General features: G+C 41.1%; 1 protein-coding gene across 2 annotated transcripts in view; it reads right to left on the reverse strand.

Annotated features, from left to right (window-relative positions):
* Positions 1 to 17,481, reverse strand: part of RUBCNL (rubicon like autophagy enhancer) — a 49,619-nt gene that overhangs the window by 20,731 nt on the left and 11,407 nt on the right. For both annotated transcript variants that reach the window (XM_088443519.1, XM_088443471.1), the window contains exons 2-4: positions 2,688 to 2,786; positions 1,688 to 1,790; positions 791 to 1,459 (exon numbers count right to left, since the gene is read on the reverse strand). In XM_088443519.1, coding sequence (XP_088299645.1) covers positions 791 to 1,459; positions 1,688 to 1,790; positions 2,688 to 2,759 — 844 coding nt within the window. In that variant the 5' untranslated portion in view covers positions 2,760 to 2,786. The remainder of the gene's footprint in view (positions 1 to 790; positions 1,460 to 1,687; positions 1,791 to 2,687; positions 2,787 to 17,481) is intronic.

Here is a 17,481-nt window from a genome sequence, read left to right on the forward strand (position 1 = left end):
GGCCAGATGTAAGAAGGCGGCAGTTTGAAACTAGTGTGGCTGCACAGATTCTCCTAAAACAATACAATAACTGCTTTAGTAAAAAGGTTATTTAGTTACATTCCACACAAAGAGGACTGGACACAGCCATTTTAATAGGGTGACATCAAAGCAGGTGGCTGTAAGGTGACTTCTCTTCCCATACAGAGATGAAACTAAATACAAGGTAAATATCAGCCAAAATAAAGACCTGTTCATAATGACACTCTGTGTTAAGGGGGAACACCACCTTGAATTCCTGCTTTTTAAAGTAAAAAAACAAAACAAAAACAAAACAGCTTATGGGAGTGTATAGAAATGTATTTGCAGTTTTGTGGTCTGTTGTCTGAACTGAGAGTGTGTGATATTGAAGAGCATGTACCAGAGGAAATGGCAGCTGTAAGACCACCACCTTGTCTAGTGGCAGGCCCATTTCTATTTGAAACCTTTGAGCGATTCATTCTCAAACCACCCACTCTACAGGTTATATCCATGAAAGACAAAAATATAAATACAAAATCACAAATTGATTCAGTGGAATCCTGCACCTTTTGATACAATTCTGAAACACGTTATGGATGAAATACTTAGCAACCACTAAAATGCCTACTTGTTATTAAGTAATTATAATTTCACAAATATTTTGGTCTGAGCTGTACACTATCTACTGCCATCGTTCACTATTGCATACTACAAGCCATTATAAAAAGTAAAGAAACAACTGTACTAAGAAACTTAGAAAAAAAAAAAAATTACATTAAAGTAAAATTACCTTCAAGGAGAACTGAAAAGGACTGTGACCTACGATGATGGAAAGTCTTACCATCTTCTACAGTGCGAGGCTCAGGGTCTGCTAGAGTTTCATTTAAGGGAATAGTGAATTGTTCTGAAGGGGTATCAGGTGAGTTTAAATTTAAATTTAAATTAAAGGTGGAGTTTGAAAGACTGGGTGAAGAATATCGTCTATTTTCCTTTTGTGAGCTCAAAGGCAAGTTCAATTGTGAAACTGGGGATCCAGAAAAAGGTAATTCTGTACAGTTGCTGCATTTGAGGCATGGTGAGAATTCCAGGTCAGTTACATGTCGTGTGCTTGTGATGGGAACCCTAGGTGAGGGAGGGAGTAGGTCCGCTGTATGAGATTTAGGAGATTCCGACTGGGTGTTCTCCCATGATGCTTTGTGCCTATTAATACGGATGTCATTTTGTGCACAGGGAATTAATGGAATACAGTCAGGATCGTTGTCAGAACAATCATTAATGCCACCATTGCCGTCATCCTCTACATCACTGTCCTGCAGATCTTCAGTCACAGGCAACGTGGTTTTTATACTACTTGGAATCTTTAAAACAGAAGCCAGAATTTCCTTAATTGCTGTAGCACTATCCACATATGACCCATGGCTGCTTCCTAACCCGATAACTGCAGGCCTTGGTACCTCATCTGCAAGAGAAGACATTATTTCAATAAGGCTGCTCAAAGCAAATGAACACGTAATATAATCAGCTTACATCCAATGCTAAAATCTCTGGAGAAAAAAAAAAAGAAACACACAACATTTACCTATTCAGTGTGTGCTGAATACACAGGTGTTATAGATTATATTAATTCAGAACAACATTCTGCAAACCTGTACAATGGTATATACGATATGATGAAAGGCATAAATACCTGTAGGAAATAATATAGGAATTTTTGGCATAATGGTAAAGGGAGGACCTGGAACATTCAGCATTTTCCTTTCAGCGTATCGTTTACTAATATCATTTGTCACCTGAAACAAAAAATAAATTACAGAATATCTAATGAGAAATTAAATACTCTGTGCACACAGTTTATAGCAATGTATGGTTTAGTTTGAATTTAACATAAATACGGTGGTTAGACTCTGCAAGAGCAACGGTAATTTACAAACTTGGGCAAAATCAAAGTCTAAAAAAGTTTCTGTGTTTAAATACGATAAGGAAGGATAAACCCACACATGCTCACTTACGACTTGATTCATAGGTGTATGCAGTGACTATGTTGGACACAAGCGGCCAATGTTTTCCGTCTGCGCATGCATCTGATTCGCACTACGCATGCATAACAATTATTACTACCGGTATATGTAGTATGATTTTGGACAAAAGAGCTGGGGATCTCAGTGGGCATTCCTGGGAGGTAACATAGGGGTTGCTATCCAGACGTTGGCATGTCGCTGACAGCGACTGCGTCTAAATACTCAGTTGCAGTGTAACACTTCGCCCCGTTCAGACGACAAACTCGCACCTGTCATAGGGCTGCTACAAGCTTCGATGTTGCAGCAGGCGGTGCATTCAAATACGCAATGAGACGGAATAGGGCTGCTGCCAGTGGATGTCTCAGTAGCTTGCAATCAGTCCTCTATTAGCATAAAGACGCAGTCTCCTCTGAATCAGGCCCATACAGAGATCCTCACTTTTTTACACAATGCTAGCAGTGCAAAGACCAAAGGCTTATGTGAATGCATAGCTGGAATATTTTACATACACAAAAGGTTCTATAAAAAGTTACATCCTGCAAGTCTATTTTGGGTAGATCTTTACTCTTTCCTTTAGATCTGTAACAGACCAACTAGAAATCAAACAAAGAAATATCAAGGGTGATAGCAAAACAATACCCAGAACAAAATATAAAAGGAGACACGTACCTGTACCGTACTTTCACAATCCTGAACTCTCTTTTTAGTGTAGCTAGTCAATGTCAAGGCATGTACCGACATGGTTGGCAAGCCATACGAGGTTGTCACCTAGGTAGTCATACAAAAAGAAATATATAAATTAGTGGTTCCCAAACTTTCCTCAATCATAGCGCCCTATAGTATCAACATTTTCTAGTGTACTCCTAGTCCAAAACTTTACTATTGTGAAATTCAGAAAAAATATATTGTAAATTGTGCTCAACATTCATCCTTAGGTTCAGTTATAGTATTCCCGCTAGGCTGTTTCAAAGTGTCACTGCGTCATGCCCGATTTGAAGTCACTGAAATGTGCCCTGCCCTTATGGCACATCACCGCTGAAACAGCTGTCCCCTTCTGTGGACCACATTGTCCTGCAAGGGTGGGGGATTGGGCAGTCCTGATGAAACAATCACCGGCGAGTGGAAAGATGCCACACTGCAGGCAGAGTTTGGGGGCATCCCAGCATCTCCTTGAGTGCTGGGCACGGCCCCTACAGTGATGAAAACTGACCACACATTTTTCAGTCACACATGCCCTTCAATGACAGCCGCCCTGCCCACCCTAGAAGGAACACTACGTTATATGGCGGTGGATAGGGCTGTGCTTTCATTTGTTCACACTTTTTATAATTGGCAGCCACTATCACTGGTTTTGCTTATCACATTGACCATAAATATTTTAAATTTGGCCCTGGACCACCAACACATGGTAACCCTGCAAGTGCCCCACAGCACCCAGTTTGGAAACCACCAATATAAACAAAAGGAATATAAGAAACATTGATCGGGCATAAACCACAGCAGAGCATTCTTGTGTTTAAAAATTTACAAAAGAAAAAAAAAAAAAAAGTTAGGGTTAATATTTTAAAATTCTACATAATGTATATTCCAAAAAAAAATAAAAATTATATATATATATATATATATACACATATATATATATATACATACATACATACACACATATACATACACACACACACAGGAAGTATACTATCCATATACAGCACCTTGCAAAAGTATTCACCACCCTTGGCTTTTTACCTTTTTGTTACATTAAAGAAAAAAAAAATTACAGGTTGTAATCTGAATTTTATGTGATGGATCTGCACAAAAGTGTCTAATTTGGTGAAGTGAAAGGAGAAAAATATATATAAAAAAGAATCTTTATAAATAAAATTGTGAAATTTGGCATGTGCATATGTAATCACCCCCTTTGCTATGAAGCCCCTCAAAAGTTCTAGTGCAACCAATTACCTTCAGAAGTCACATAATTAGTGAAATGAAGTCCACCTGTGTGAAATCTAAGTGTCACATGATCTGTCAGTATAAACACACCTTTTCTGAAAGGGCCCAGAGGCTGCAAGACCACTAAGCAAGAGGCATCACACCATGAAGACCAAGGAGCTCTCCAAACAAGTTAGGGACAAAGTTGTTGAGAAGTACAATTCTGGGTTGGGTTATAAAAAAAAAAAATATCCAAATCCCCCAGAGCACCATCAAATCCATCATCATCAAAATGGAAAGAACATGGTACCACAACAAACCTGCCAAGAGAGGGCTGCCCACCAAAACTCACAGACCGGGCAAGGAGGGCATTAATCAATGAGGCAGCACAGAGACCAAAAAGGTAACCCTGAAGGAGCTGCAGAGTTCCACAGCAGAGACTGGTGACTCTGTGCATGTGACCACAATAAGCCGTACACTCCATAGAGCTGGGCTTTATGGAAGAGTGGCCAGAAAAAAGCCATTACTTGGTGATAAAAATAAGAAGACATGATTTGAGTTTGCCAAAAGGCATGTGGGCGACTCCCCAAATGTATGGAGGAAGGTGTTCTGGTCAGATGAGACTAAAATTTTACTTTTTTCGTCCACCAAGGAAAATGCTCTGTCTGGCGCAAGCCCAACACATCCCATCACCCCAAGAACACCATCCCCACAGTGAAACGTGGTGGCAGCATCATGCTGTGGGGATGTTTTTCAGCAGCAGGGACTGGGAAACAGATTGAGTCGAGGGAAAGATGGATGGTGCTAAAAACAGCTTGAGCAAAACCTGTTTCAGTCTGCCTGTGATTTGAGACTGGGACGGAGGGTCACCTTCCAGCTTGACAATGACCCGAAGCATACTGCTAAAAGCAACACTCAAGTGGTTTAAGGGGAAACATTTAAATGTTTTGGAATGGCCTAGTCAAAGCCCAGATCTCAATCCAACTGAGAATCTGTAGTCAGACTTGAAGATTGCTATTCACAAGCGGAAACAATCCAACATGAAGGAGCTGGAGCAGTTTTGCCTTGAGGAATGGGCAAGATGTGGCAAGCTCATAGAGACTTATCCAAAGCAACTTGCAGCTGTAATTGCTGTAAAAGGTGGCTCGACAAAGTACTGACTTTAGGGGGGTGAATGATTATGCATGCTGAAATATTCGGTTATGTTGTCCTAAATGTTGTTTGATTCACAATATTAAATAATAAAAAAAAACACACAACTTCACAGTTGTAGGCATGTTCTGTGAATGGAATGATGCACACCTTCAAACAATCCATTTTAATTCCAGGTTGTGAGGCAACAAAACATGAAAAAATGCAAAGGGGGTGAATACTTTTGCAAGGCACTGTATATTAGCAACCAGCTAACAATTCATGGGTACACACCCAGTCCATTCAGTAATGACTTATTAATCAGTGCACCATATACCTACAACCTGTAGCTACATACATTAATCCTGTTTTTATAGCCAGATCTCATATGCATATTTAGAAATTAATTCTTGCCAGCAACCAGTGATGCTAGACGACAAGTTACAAGCACATTTACAAAGGAGGGAAGCCTAGATAATCAACTGAATACTGTAAAAGTAGCAAATCTTTAGATTGTAAGCTTGCGAGCAGGGCCTTCCTACCTATATATCGGTCTGTTATTACCCTGTTTTGTTCTATAAATGTATCCAATTGTAAAGCACAACGGAATATGCTGCGCTATATAAGAAACTGTTAATAAATAACAAAAAATCTCACTGCACGTCTCAATTAGGTTTTGAAGTGGGGGTAACAAAGAAAACAAAATGGGCACCAGTTGCATAACAATACATGCCGCTGAATGGCAAAATACTATTGCATGAACTCACAAAACCATGGTGGCGCTGTGTAGTCTGATGCAGATAAAGTCTGCTGAGTACCCAGTTAGAGATCGTGGGTCTGCGATTTCAGTTGTTAGGAGCAGGGTGCAAGCTAATGGCAGAATGCCCCAGGCTCTCGAAGATTAAATATAGGCAGGAGCCGCTTCTGCAGTCACAAGTAGAGCCACCACGCTGTACTCAAGGCTGCTGAAACATCTCAAAGTCGTATCATTAAGAAGGTGCCAAAATATATATGTTAGGGGGGGTATTCACTCCCCCACTGGTCTCAGTGAGACAATAATTAAATGTACTAAGCGCCATGGTGCAATAACGCTAAATTGGAAGTTTAAGAGTGCAGATATTTACACACGCACGGACAGTTGTTGGCTTAATATCCAGGAAAAGTTACCATTTTTTTTTTTTAAAGAATTTGTATGAGAACTGTTCCCATTTTATACAGGGTATTTCACTCGCTGTTGGCCCAAAGTTTTTCTAATAACTTTTAAAGGTAATTGTGTCAAATTTCACTAAAATTACGTCAGACATACCTTGGTCTATGAGAAACATGAGAAAGTCATAGCAAGTGTTGAAAGTTTTTGCCATTAGCATCCAGGCCAGCTGTTCACCTCCCCAGTCAGCAGCACAGTCCAAAATTCAAATAGGGGAGTCACACCAACTGCCAGTGAGGATATAACCAGTGAGGATGGCAGTTGGTGCGATTCCCCTATTTGAATTTTGGACTGCGCTGCAACCCCACCTTCGGAGCCACCACTGCTGGTCAGTAGGTATTCCTGCTTCTAACAGTGGGGTTGTATACGGTGGTGCCTGCGTGTGTGTGTTGAGAGAAAACAGTCAGCGGGAAATTGAGACTGACTCCCCAATATGTTGGTAAAACCTTCTATAACATGGAGTGACTAGTTCAAGCTGGCCTGGATGCTAGTGGCATACACTTTCAAAACTTGCTATGACTTCCTCATGTTTCTCATAGACCAAGGTATGTCTGTGTCAAATTTCACTAAATTACGTCAATTACTTTAAAAGTTCTAAGAAAAACTTTGGGCTAATAGCGAGTAAATCACCCTGTATGTTCACAGATTTTTTTTCTACCTCAGTCCCAATTCTTAAAATTAGAATTATTTTTATCGTGCATAATGACAATGTCTCACTGCATTTATTTCGGAAAGTTATCGTTGTTTAAGTGGAACACTTGAAATGCAACTAATGGGCCCCATCCATCTGCGATGGATTTCTGCGATCCCGCGATGCTGCAACCTGACATCGCAGAAATCCAACATGTTAGATTATGCCGATTGCGATAAAAAAAATTATCGCGATCGTCAAATCGCCGACATTTAACATGACAAATGTCTGCGATACGGCGACGGATCGCAGAACATCGATGGTAGGCGATCAGAAGTTTCCGGTGGGCAATCAGAAATTTCCGATTGCATCGTGACGATCCGTTGCAGATGTATGGCCACCTTAAGTTTAGTAAAATGTCTCTGGTTCCTGTGCTGCAGCCAATATCCATTTTAAGCAGTTTCTTTCATGTCATCTCTGGGGTTACCGTAAAGGAACTGGCTATAGTAAAATCCAGAAAGGCCCTACACACAGTGCCATTAGCTAAAAGGTAACAGAAATAAATTAACTGACAACTCCTTTGCATGAATGAGTCAATGATGTTCCAGAGTGATATAAATGAGTGAACATACCTCTGAGATAGATCTGTAGTGTAGAGAATAATTACAGTTCTGCCAACACTTGTGCCCGGGTGAGGCGGGAGGGGATGTTAGGATATTTTATAAATAATAATAAAAAAAAAAAAAATATTAATCGAACAACACTTTCAGAAGTTGGATGGAGGGGGGGTTCCAGCAAAAATTTGAAATTCAACAGCTTTAACCAAAATGAGATTTAGGATTAAAATTAGAATAGGAGATCAGTTTTAAAGAGCTATATTGTAGATAACTATGAAGCCAGAACTTCATTGTACAAGGTAACTAGGATCAGTTTATCCAACACAAACATAAAAATAAAACCGTAGAACAGGGTGTGTGCAGGTTGGTGACATTTGTATTGCTATATACTGGCAGTGTTTAACGACAGTATGGTCTTCTACGATTTTGAAAAGAAAAACAGGTTTAGTTTGTTTCCAGTGCTGCAAATCCCACAGTTCACAGAGACGGTCATGCTATTACTGTATTGCTGTGGGGATAAAGTAATAAGTGTTTTCTTTCCTTAATTGGGAGCTGACTGTACATTTTTGGGAAACCCCAGGCTTAATCCTTCTGCTTTATTATCAGAGAGAAACACAGATGATGTCAACTCACATGACACAGGGGCAATATCAACTTCATGGTACTTGAAGCACTATTGCTGGAGAGTGCACTCACCCTTACCCAGTGACATTTCACAGCTTACATTTCTAGTTCTAATCATTTCAGTGGTTTGAGAATCAAATCAACTCAGCAGAATAATGTATTCCACCTACATAGCAAAATCTGTTATTTAGTAGCTAAATCATTTAATATATGGAAATGTATATAAATATGCCATTTTCAGACTATTATGTACACTTTTTTATAGTAATCCATTTACGCAGCTAACTAAAAGAGCACAAATATGCCTTTTAATATATTTACCAATTCAAACATTAAACTAAAATGAAACTATTTAAGTCATTAAATTTCATCTAAACATTCGCTTTCCCAAAACAATCAGTTTACGAGACTACATTAATTTGGGGGCGATTCAATTGTTTTATTGGGCGGCTATTTGTTTTGGGTCCCTGACAGAGCAATTCAACTCTTGCTCCGATTGGACGCAATAGCGGTCAGCATTTCTGCAACAAATATGCGCAATAAACCCGTGTGGTTAGGGCGCCCAAACTGTCAAGGACTTTAAACAGGTTAAGCAGCTAAACCCGGTCTAATAGGGCACGATAATTAATGGGCGCCCAGAACAATTGAATTGCAACACTGGGCGCCCATTAACTATCGCGGCAAAACAACTGAATCTCCCCCTTCGAATATTAAAAAAAAAGTCAGTTTACACAAACTATATGGCAGCTTCGCATAGGACTCCTGGAACAGTTATGCAAGCTATGATTAGGTTCGGATAGAGAGATAGATAGATATATATATATATATATATAGATATAGATATCCTCACAGCTCAGTTTTCGTTGGGTACATGATCTTGGCACTGATGATGCTGGCGGTCAGAATCTTGCGAGCAGAATCCAGAAGGTGGACATCCCGACACATGCAGGTAAGTATTCCAACCCTTCCCCTAACACACCCCTCCCACAGCCTAATGGTGCGTACACACTAGACGATATGCTCCCTGAGCAATATCGTCTAGTGTGTCCCCGGCAGGGTGTGCTCAATGTCCTTCATGACATTGAGAACACCCGCTGAACGTTATCATTAACGATATCGTTCAGCGCCGGGCTCTCTCCCCCATTCCATAACATGCAGCAACCTGACCACATCGTCAGGTTGGCCTGCATGTCAACCCGATGAACGATGATGACGAACGACCTGCGGGAACGCGCGTCGCTGTCATTAGTTTTTGTTAAAAATGGACGATAAAGTGGACGACTGAACGATAACGTTGTCGTCCACTTTAATCGCCCAGTGTGTGAGCACCATAAGCCTAAGTAACCCTAACAACTCCCCCTCCCCCTCCCCAAAGCCTACCCTCCCCTCCCACGGCCTAACCCAAACCTCTCCCTAATACTAGTCAGGATCGCAGCAGTCAGTAATCAGTCCCGAGATTCTGACCGCCGGCATTGTGTGCGCTGGGATGCTGATTACATACCTCAGTTACTATGGCAGAGAGCTCAGAAATTGTCATTTATTTTTGTTTATGGATTAAATTAGGTCAAGAACATATTTTTAACACTTGTCGACCACAATTTTAGAAAAAAAAAAAAATATATATATATAAATATATATATATATATATATATATATATATTTTTTTTTTTTTTTTCTTTTTTAAAATACCATATAAATAGCGTTTTTAATGGTATACTGTGCATTAACTTGAAACACTTTAACCATAATCAAAAATGTTTCCATGTTTCCCTCATCTGTATTTAGAAAAAAAAAATTAAATTGATATATATCGGAAAATCGCAGCGTTTACATTACTTCCGACACCTGTGAACCCACTGCTGGTAGTGATCATGTGACCATCAGATAAGTCAAGGAAAACCCAGCCTGACTTGGTCGCATCAGATTTGGTTAAGGAAATATAGGGTCATCCAGGGCCGGCCCGAGCCAAAGTTTTTTGGTAAGCTGGAACAGATTTTGGCGCCCCTCAGTGGACCTTCATCCTAGCACAAAACCTCATCTCCCCCCCCCCTCTTGGAGCCCCTCACAGCCCAGCACCCCTCATCACAACCTCACTCATCACAGTCCCCCTCACTCCCCTCATATCACTTTCATCACAGCCCCTGATATCCCCTGAACATAGCCGCTGTCATTCCCACTCATCACAGTCCCCTCCATCACAGCCCCTCATATCCCCTCTTCACAGACTCTCAAAATAGCCCCTCACTCCCCCTCATCAGTCACCTCCATCAAAATCAAACCCCTCCATCACAGCCCCTTACTCAGACTTACCTGCTGGCTCCAACAGTGGCAGCAGAGGACTGAAGGCGGGGAATAGGTCTGGCTGGCAGTGACGTCGGCTGGCGCTGCGGCGCCCTGCGCAGGCAGCTGTGTCACAGTGACACAGTTTGCCTGTAGTCACATGACCAGTCACCCGGCCGCGCCCCTTTCCTGCAGCCAGCACTACTCGGATCGGATTACCAAAGTGATGATCCGCATCCAGCAGCTGGCCGCGGATCATCACTTTTGGTAATCCAATCGCTCCATCGCTCTATAGATGAGAGGAGGAGGAGAGCGGTCCCTCCTCCCCCTCCACCAGGGGCTCGAGCTTCCGGCCGGGTGACTGCTGCGGCGCCCTCCTCAGTCTGGCCCTCTACGCGGCCGCGTACTCGGAGTATAGGTCATCTCATGGCTGGGTCCTTCTACTGACGTTGCCATCCAAATTAGTAGTTTAAGAACAGACTACAAATTAGCAGTTTTGGGTGTCCCAAAATACCTTCTAGATATGATTAAATACCCATCATAAGCTTTCTGGATTGAACTGAAAGTCCAACGGTAGCATCGAGCCTGCTGTAATTACCAGCCTCACAGGAACACGTGGCAGTTGTGGGACCATCAATTAGGACACTGACATATGCGATTGCCCTGTGTTTAGGATAAAGAAGATTACGGCAAGTTTTTGGATCATTATCTGATCGTCCTGTATGTGCTGGATGATCGTTATCGATCATCCAACACATGCTGCAAGCACCTTACAACTATAACGACCCACGATTAACGACCGCGGGTCCCTATAGTAAACAGGCTAACCTGGTCGATATCAAACAGGTATGCCTCCTTGCAAGGACTACCGACGATGGTCGATAACGACCATACGTGGCCGCGCATCGACCCTCATTTGGAAGGGCCAGAAGCTATCACATTTAAACGATAACTATAGGATCGTTATCGTACAAATCGGACAGCTCATCTGACAGTGTGTACGCACCATAACTTGTTATTCACAACAAAAGACAGATTTTAACATGAAACGTCTTATGAAGCCATTCCATGCTTTCTTCTGTTTTTACCTGAAAAAGGGTTTTTCCCTCAACACCGGAGTTTTAGATGAGAGCAAAGCAAACAAAAAAGCAACCAATACAAGGGGTGTAAATATGTACTTGTATTTTTGTGTATGCAGAGTAAATACTGGCTGCTTTTGCATGTTACCTAGAAATGATGGGCAACTTTATTTTTTTAAAATAAACTGAAAAGAAGTATGCCAGTGCTCGGTTTTACCCATACTGTACATGGAACCAGCTGCGTGGTAGTATCAATGCGATATGTGTATATAAACCAGAAAGATTTGCCATCAGTGCTAACAAAACTATACTGCAAATCTGTGTGAATATAGCAAATAAAAGCATGGGGATTTTGCTCATATTTTGATCAAAACATTTAAGCTTGCAGCCAGTCGCCAAGGGACCCCAAGTTCCGACACTATAATATATGCACATTCATTTGTAGTAAAAGGCACTCACCTCTCAGGTACAGAGGGTAGCATCTAGACAAGGGCTGGCACACAGATTTGCACTATATTATTGTTAGTGCCAATAGCAAAAGTCTTTCAGCTTTGTTACATTGCAAATTATATTTAGTTTGAAGACTCCTCGATCAAATCTAAAGCTCTCTGGACATTTCACATCTGTCCCACCTACAGTGCAACATGGTTTTGAAAAGGTGCACAGCCATCCCTTCCAACAGTCCTAAATTTCAGCAGGACGGCCACGCATTTATAGCACTGTCCCACCTGCGGTTGGGGAGGCATTCTGTCACATGCAATCTGCATAGCGGAGCAGTGGTGAATGGATGACTCGCATACGCGCGCCATCCATACTGTGCTGGGACTGGCTCGGGACAAGGTAAGCCCCCAGCATGACAAAAAACAGGTGCATGACACATGGACATGCCCCGAAAACGTCGTGGCATGGCCTTCAGCACTCCGAGTAATCCCAAATCAGGATTTGAAAAAGTTAGGAGATGCTTGCTCTTTTTTGCTTTGCTCCCAACTCAGAATTAGCCCCTAAGTGTGCGTTGCTTACTTCTTTTCTCAAAAGACCTTTATGGCGACGGAGGCTTATCACAATTTAGTAAGCAACAAAAAACTGTTTTTCATAGCTGTGTAACGCCATCTTAATATAAAACTATTAAAGCTTTTATGGACTAAAGAGGAGGAGGGAAAAAAAAACTGGGCGCTTCAGTGTTAATCTGTTGTGGGGTACAAACCCCTATCAAATACAAGAACAAAGAAAACAGATATTGGGAGCGCTGTGATACCAGTATAAATGTATTTAATGTCTAAAATATAAAATATCAGTGTGAGCACAGAAATAAAAAACAAATGCTATAGGTACAATATAATAGTAAATGTCTGACCCAATGGACCTAGGTGAACATGAGTAGCTGATAGCAACAATGTGGCCACATTGTTGCTATATATATATATATATATATATATATATATATATATATATATATATATATATATATATATATATATATATATATATATATATACACACACACACACACACCACACAGAACTGATGGAGGATCGAGAATATAGCTCCTTTAGTACAACAGCAAAAGTCACGTAATAAAGAGCACAGGTAAAATCCAATTGGAGTAATGATCCTGCAGTGCAGGGATGGATACAGTTTGTAGTATTTATACTAAAAAATGTATTCTAAGTTACGACAGATGAATGCATAGTAAATATCCTGCAAGCAGGAAACAATTAGTGGGTAACAATTAATAATCCATATTGGTGGCTGTGTACCTGTGATCTCCAAGTGTGTCTGTGTCTCAGAAGTCTCTTGTGAGAATAATGCAAAACAATCCTGCTGTGATTGTGCTAAACCAGCACTAAAAGTGGAGAGGCCTCTTCTACGCATACCTCCGATGGGATCCGCGATGTCTGACAAATGCCGTTGGCTGTACACATGAGTGGCAGGATCACTGCTCCACCGTGAAGTATAGACAGTTCAGTGAACAGAAAAGTCAGCTGTAAGACACTAATAGGGGTATTCAATATGGAGCGAAAACTCAGTTTCTTCGATGTTTTTGCTCAGATGACGTCATTTTCGCAGCTTTTACACCGTATTCAATTTGAAAACTTTTCGCCGATGCAAAAAGTATATTGCATTCGACCCTGCGAAAAAGTATCACCAAGGAATGGGTGGCGAAAAAAAGTGCAGAATTGGGGTTTTGGGGGGCAACATTTTGGAAACCACCCTGCAACCTTCAGACAGTCCCCCAAAAGGTAAACTGTCAAAAAAATACCTCAGAAGACCCCCAAAAAAAGCACTTTCATTTTGGGGGTGAAAAAAAAAAATTGGGGGGTACAAAGTTTAAAACTAGCGAACTACAATCTAGGGGGGTCCCCAAGTATGCCCCAGGTTTTTATTTTCATTACAGGGGTTTGCGGCAGGTGGAATTTAACTTTTAAATATGCCCACCCCCATTTTCAAGTACCTAAAATTTGCTGGGACTACTTATTTTCTGCAAAAAAAAAAAAACTTCTAAATACTATTCTTCACCGCCTTCCCAAATCCCCAAAATAGCAGCAATCGAGCCCGTTTCAAGACCCCATAAACCTTCAGCGGGGGTATCCAGAGTGATCCCCCATGTCAGAGCATCTTTTTGGGGGTGTTAGGGTGATTTCCCCAAAAATCAGCGAAGTTTTCGCTGATTTCACTTTCGCTAGGTGCCGTTTGACAATTTCAAATTGAATACAGGTATAAGCAGGGGGGGGGTTGGGCGTACGATACTTTTTCACCGGCAAAAGCTCCAATGTGCGGCGAAAACGAAGTTTACGTTTCAATTTGAACACCCCTATAAGTCTGCGTGGTAACAACAGGTCTGCTGTATAGCTGCTCCATGTGGATCTGAAATGACCACAGTGGTGCTGAGCATAGGAGTCCTAGGTGTATCAAAGTGAAGGAGGGGACGTCCTGACTAGTTACTCAGCCTAATGGAACCGGCTGTTTCCTCAGAGGTGAGACACAGACACACTTGGAGATCACAGGTACACATCCACCAATGTGGATTATTAATTGTGTTACCTACTATTTGTTCCCCGCTTGCAGGATATTTACTATGCATTCATCTGTCATACTAAAAATATATTCCAATTAAGTTACAAGTACTACAAACTGTATCCATCCCTGCACTGCTGGATCATTACTCCAATTGGATTTTACCTGTGCTCTTTATTATGTGACTTTTGCTGTTGTACTACTGTTGGAGCTGTAGTCTCGATCCTCATCGGTTCTGTGGGGACTATTTTTCATATCTAGGGATGTGCAGGCTCGGATAGGTTAGAGTTTGCACGTTGAGTTCGGATTTTTCCCTCCAAAAAAAACGGAACTCAGAAAGAGGCTAAACGTTATCTTACATGGACGAACATCATCATTCCTGGACTTTTGTCCAGGAATGATGATGTTCGTCCATGTAAGATGACGTTTAGCCTCTTTCTGAGTTCCGTTTTTTTGGAGGGAAAAATCCGAACTCAACGTGCAAACTCTAACCTATTCGAGCCTGCACATCCTATTATATACATTTTTAAATTTTTATGGTTATTTTTATGTGGCCACATTGTTGCTTACTTATTTAGTTATTCCAGTGCTATCAGCTACTCATGTTCACCTAGGGTCATTAGGTCAGACATTTACTATTATTATATTGTACCTATAGGAATTGTTTTTCATTTCTATGTTTAAGGCCCACATACATGGTGAGATTCAAAGTTGGTAAGATCAGTTGTACGATTTCTCTTGAAATTCTTCATTAGATATGGTCAAATGGTTTACGATTGATTATTAAGATCATAGAATAAGATGCATAGAAGTGTATCACATCGTACACGATCAGTTGAGACCTCTCTTCAAAACCATCTGATCTGCGATCCAACTAGACGACGGCAGCGACGCGCATCAGGGTCGCAGAAGAAGAAGAAAACTGCCAAAATCGTGGTAAAAATCGTCCAGTGTATGGCCAGCATTGCATTGATATTTTATATTTTGTATTTTAGACATTAAATACATTTATACTGGTACCACAGCGCTCCCAATATCGGTTTTCTTTGTTCTTTTATAGACTAGTAGGTTAAGCCACAAATATAGGGGGTCAAATTAAATAAATTCAGCGGGAGGTATATAGCGCCGGGAAGTTGGTCCCAAAGCTTTGCAATTCAGTGCGCTGTTTAGTCCGACACAAGTTAAGTCAGAGAATGGCAGTTTTTGCGACTTAACCTGGGTGTTTAGCCACGACAACCGGCATTCTCCGACTAAAGTTTCATGCGCGAAGCTGTTAGCGCCACGCTAAGCCAGAAAACAGCCTCCTGGCCCGGCACTTTAGTCAGGTTTCTCCTCGCACCCTCAGGAGTTGCCCTAACAGCACGCAGGATTGAATAACTCCGGGAGCTACCAACTGCGCGCTGAATTGAATTGGCCCCATGGTTTGAGATTTATGAAACTTCAATATTCATGAAGAGAGGGGGGGAGGGAATGTTCCATAAGACTATTAGATAACTAAATCAGGGAATAATGCAATTGCCTAATGAAACATACTTATCTCATATAAACATAGTGGCAAACACTGCAGTTCTTCTTAACACTTCCTCTTATGTAACGACTGTAATCAATTGCTCTTCAAAGAAAGATTTGCTTGGTAGTATTTGTTCAAAGTTACATATCAAACAATTTGAGTTAGCAGTAATTATTAACCCAACTAACCAGCAAGGACCTCTTGACATTAAAATAATGTATTCCAAACAATAAATCACAAATATAAAAAGAAAAAACAAAAAGTGCTTTCACAGCAAAGTATAGCTTTAGAGTTACTCATCTTCCAAAGTCTCTAAAGTCTGTAGTCAACAGTGTCTTTTAGTTTAGAATACATACAAACTTATACATACACAGCTTATTTCCTGGACCCAGGGTTACAAAGGCCACTTCCTTTTTTATGTGCGTTTGCAATGAACAAAGGAACTAGGATGTTTGTAAAACAATTATGTCCCTTTTAAAATTTGTAGACCCCCCTAAACCAAGTAGATTTGCTAGAAGCACAAATAACATTCACACAGACATAATGCAGCTAGTCAGGACCACAAGAAAAAAAAAAAAAAAAAATGTAGATACTCAATATTTGAGTAGTATATACAACCCCATCATTTCAGAAGGCTGTAGGTCCGGCAGTAGTTAGAATACTTGTTGGCCTCCTTTGTTGTATAGCTGTGGCTTCCTACTTGTCACATATCTAAAGCTGGGTACACACCTATACAATCCGATGTAGGGTGATTAGGGCAGACGATTGTATAGGTGTGTATGTAGCACCGTTGCAGGAGCGTCAGCTGATAAATGGCTTATAATGCTCATGCAACGGTCAGGAACGGGAGGTCGCATCTTATGAGCCATTTAATATTTGTCGGCCCAACTTCCCGATCCCATGGAAACCCATACACACTGAGATATGCCTGCACAGTGTGTTCGGGGCTCTGCGGCAGCTGGCAGGGGTCAAGCAGGAGACACAGCACTAGGCTGATCAGCAGAGTGATCGAATACGTGTTAAATCCAGCAAACAGGCATTACAATGGGGGGAAATCGGATCAATGCATATTTTAGCTTTAACAGCCCCTAAAACAGACTACCGATTTAAAAGCAGCTGAAAGGCAGAGGGGCCTGAAATGGAAGGTGCTGTTAACATATGCATCAAGTTTCCTTTAAGGCCTCAGAACAGATATTTCATTCAGATACTACTTGACCTCAACAAACACCTGTCTAGACGCACACTGAAGTGTCTCATTATGTCCAGCACGAGAACATGCAGATCAGGAATTGGTGACACTTTCTTCAGTCTTTAGAATGCCGTCAATTACTTGCTTGTCAGGTTTAAATAAAACAAATGACAAAAAAAAAAAAAAATTTTCCTTTATATGGCAAAACTACAATTTTTATTAGTATACACTATGGGCTCGATTCTATTCTACGC

Source organism: Taudactylus pleione, unplaced genomic scaffold (genome assembly GCF_031769625.1).
Source record: "Taudactylus pleione unplaced genomic scaffold, aTauple2 ptg000005l, whole genome shotgun sequence".
In the NCBI taxonomy this organism is placed as follows: domain Eukaryota; kingdom Metazoa; phylum Chordata; class Amphibia; order Anura; family Myobatrachidae; genus Taudactylus; species Taudactylus pleione.